The 1,126-nt window shown below is 39.5% G+C and overlaps 1 protein-coding gene across 1 annotated transcript; it reads right to left on the bottom strand.

The window, feature by feature from the left end:
* Positions 1–426: 426 nt before the first annotated feature.
* On the bottom strand, positions 427–837 carry RHIMIDRAFT_294140 (uncharacterized protein; the record flags this gene model as incomplete). The annotated part of the gene is made up of 2 exons (XM_023614059.1): positions 427–739; positions 805–837. The coding sequence occupies 2 exons, from the start codon at positions 835–837 to the stop codon at positions 509–511; spliced, it is 264 nt and encodes an 87-aa protein (XP_023463372.1). The 3' UTR covers positions 427–508.
* Between the last annotated feature and the right edge of the window lie 289 nt (positions 838–1,126).

A 1,126-nucleotide genomic window follows, 5' to 3' on the forward strand; every position in this document is an offset into this window, starting at 1 on the left:
TTTCGAAAACAGTTCTAGAACGCATGTTTTCAAAAGCGTATTCACTCGACAGAATCAATTCATTACTACAGCTCAATTAAACTAGAAAACATACTCACTTCATTAAAAGAATTGCTTGTATACGTTCTTGTCCTTTTTTTTTTTAAAAACAACGTACAGGCACGAGGGACACATAATTCGGTCTCGTCATTTGGAGTGATAAATCTCGGTTCACCGTTACCGGTAACGATGATGGTGCCAGAGTCACCAAAAAATTTGTTAAACGAGATGATGCTAAGCATATTGTGCCAACGAAGAAACATGGAGGCGGTGGGGTGATGATTTGAAGCTGCTTTCATGCCAATGGTTCTGATCCTTTGGTCTTGGTTAACGGCACAGTTGATCAAGACAAATATATAAATGTTTTAGCCCAAAGCTTTCACCTTGGATCGCACAACTCTGCTAGAAAGAGGATAGAAATTTTATATTCCAAGAGGATGGATCTAACTGCCACAATTGGTGGCTATGTTCAATGATGGAAGGAAGCCCACCAGACCAGGGGCGCTGAGTACTGGCCCACACAAAGCCCTGATTTGAATCCGATAGAGCATGTTTGGGCCGCTTTAGGTAATCTTGTCAAGGAAAGAAGAAGTGAGATAAGAAATATTGAAAAGTTGAGTGTCGTGTTGAGAGAAGAATGGGAGAAAATAAACCCTGGATTAGCAGCATGTTTGGTCGGAAGCATGAAGGCTCGATACCACTATAGGAAATTTTTGGCTGTGAAATTTCTATTAATTTTTTACTGGCCAACCACTGCGCATTTACTGGCCTACAGCCGCTAAAAATTTCGTAGGCCATAATGAGCATCCTTAATTATGGCCAATGGATTTTTGTGACTGTAGACCAGTAAATGCGCAGTGGTAGGCCAGTAAAACAGAAAATGAAGATGTTGCGTTCATTCGTCCAATTTATTCTATTCTTTATATTCTATGGGTTAGAACGTACTCCCATTCTGCCATATCATTCGCTCATAATCATAGCTTTAGTAGTATTAAATACATGCTTCCTTCAAATAATCCATTATAACTTTATTTTATGCAGGCTGTTTGTGCAGTCTGTCTTTATTTTGTGTAGGCTGTTTGTGCAG

Source organism: Rhizopus microsporus (genome assembly GCF_002708625.1).
Source record: "Rhizopus microsporus ATCC 52813 unplaced genomic scaffold scaffold_16, whole genome shotgun sequence".
In the NCBI taxonomy this organism is placed as follows: Eukaryota; Fungi; Mucoromycota; class Mucoromycetes; order Mucorales; family Rhizopodaceae; genus Rhizopus; species Rhizopus microsporus.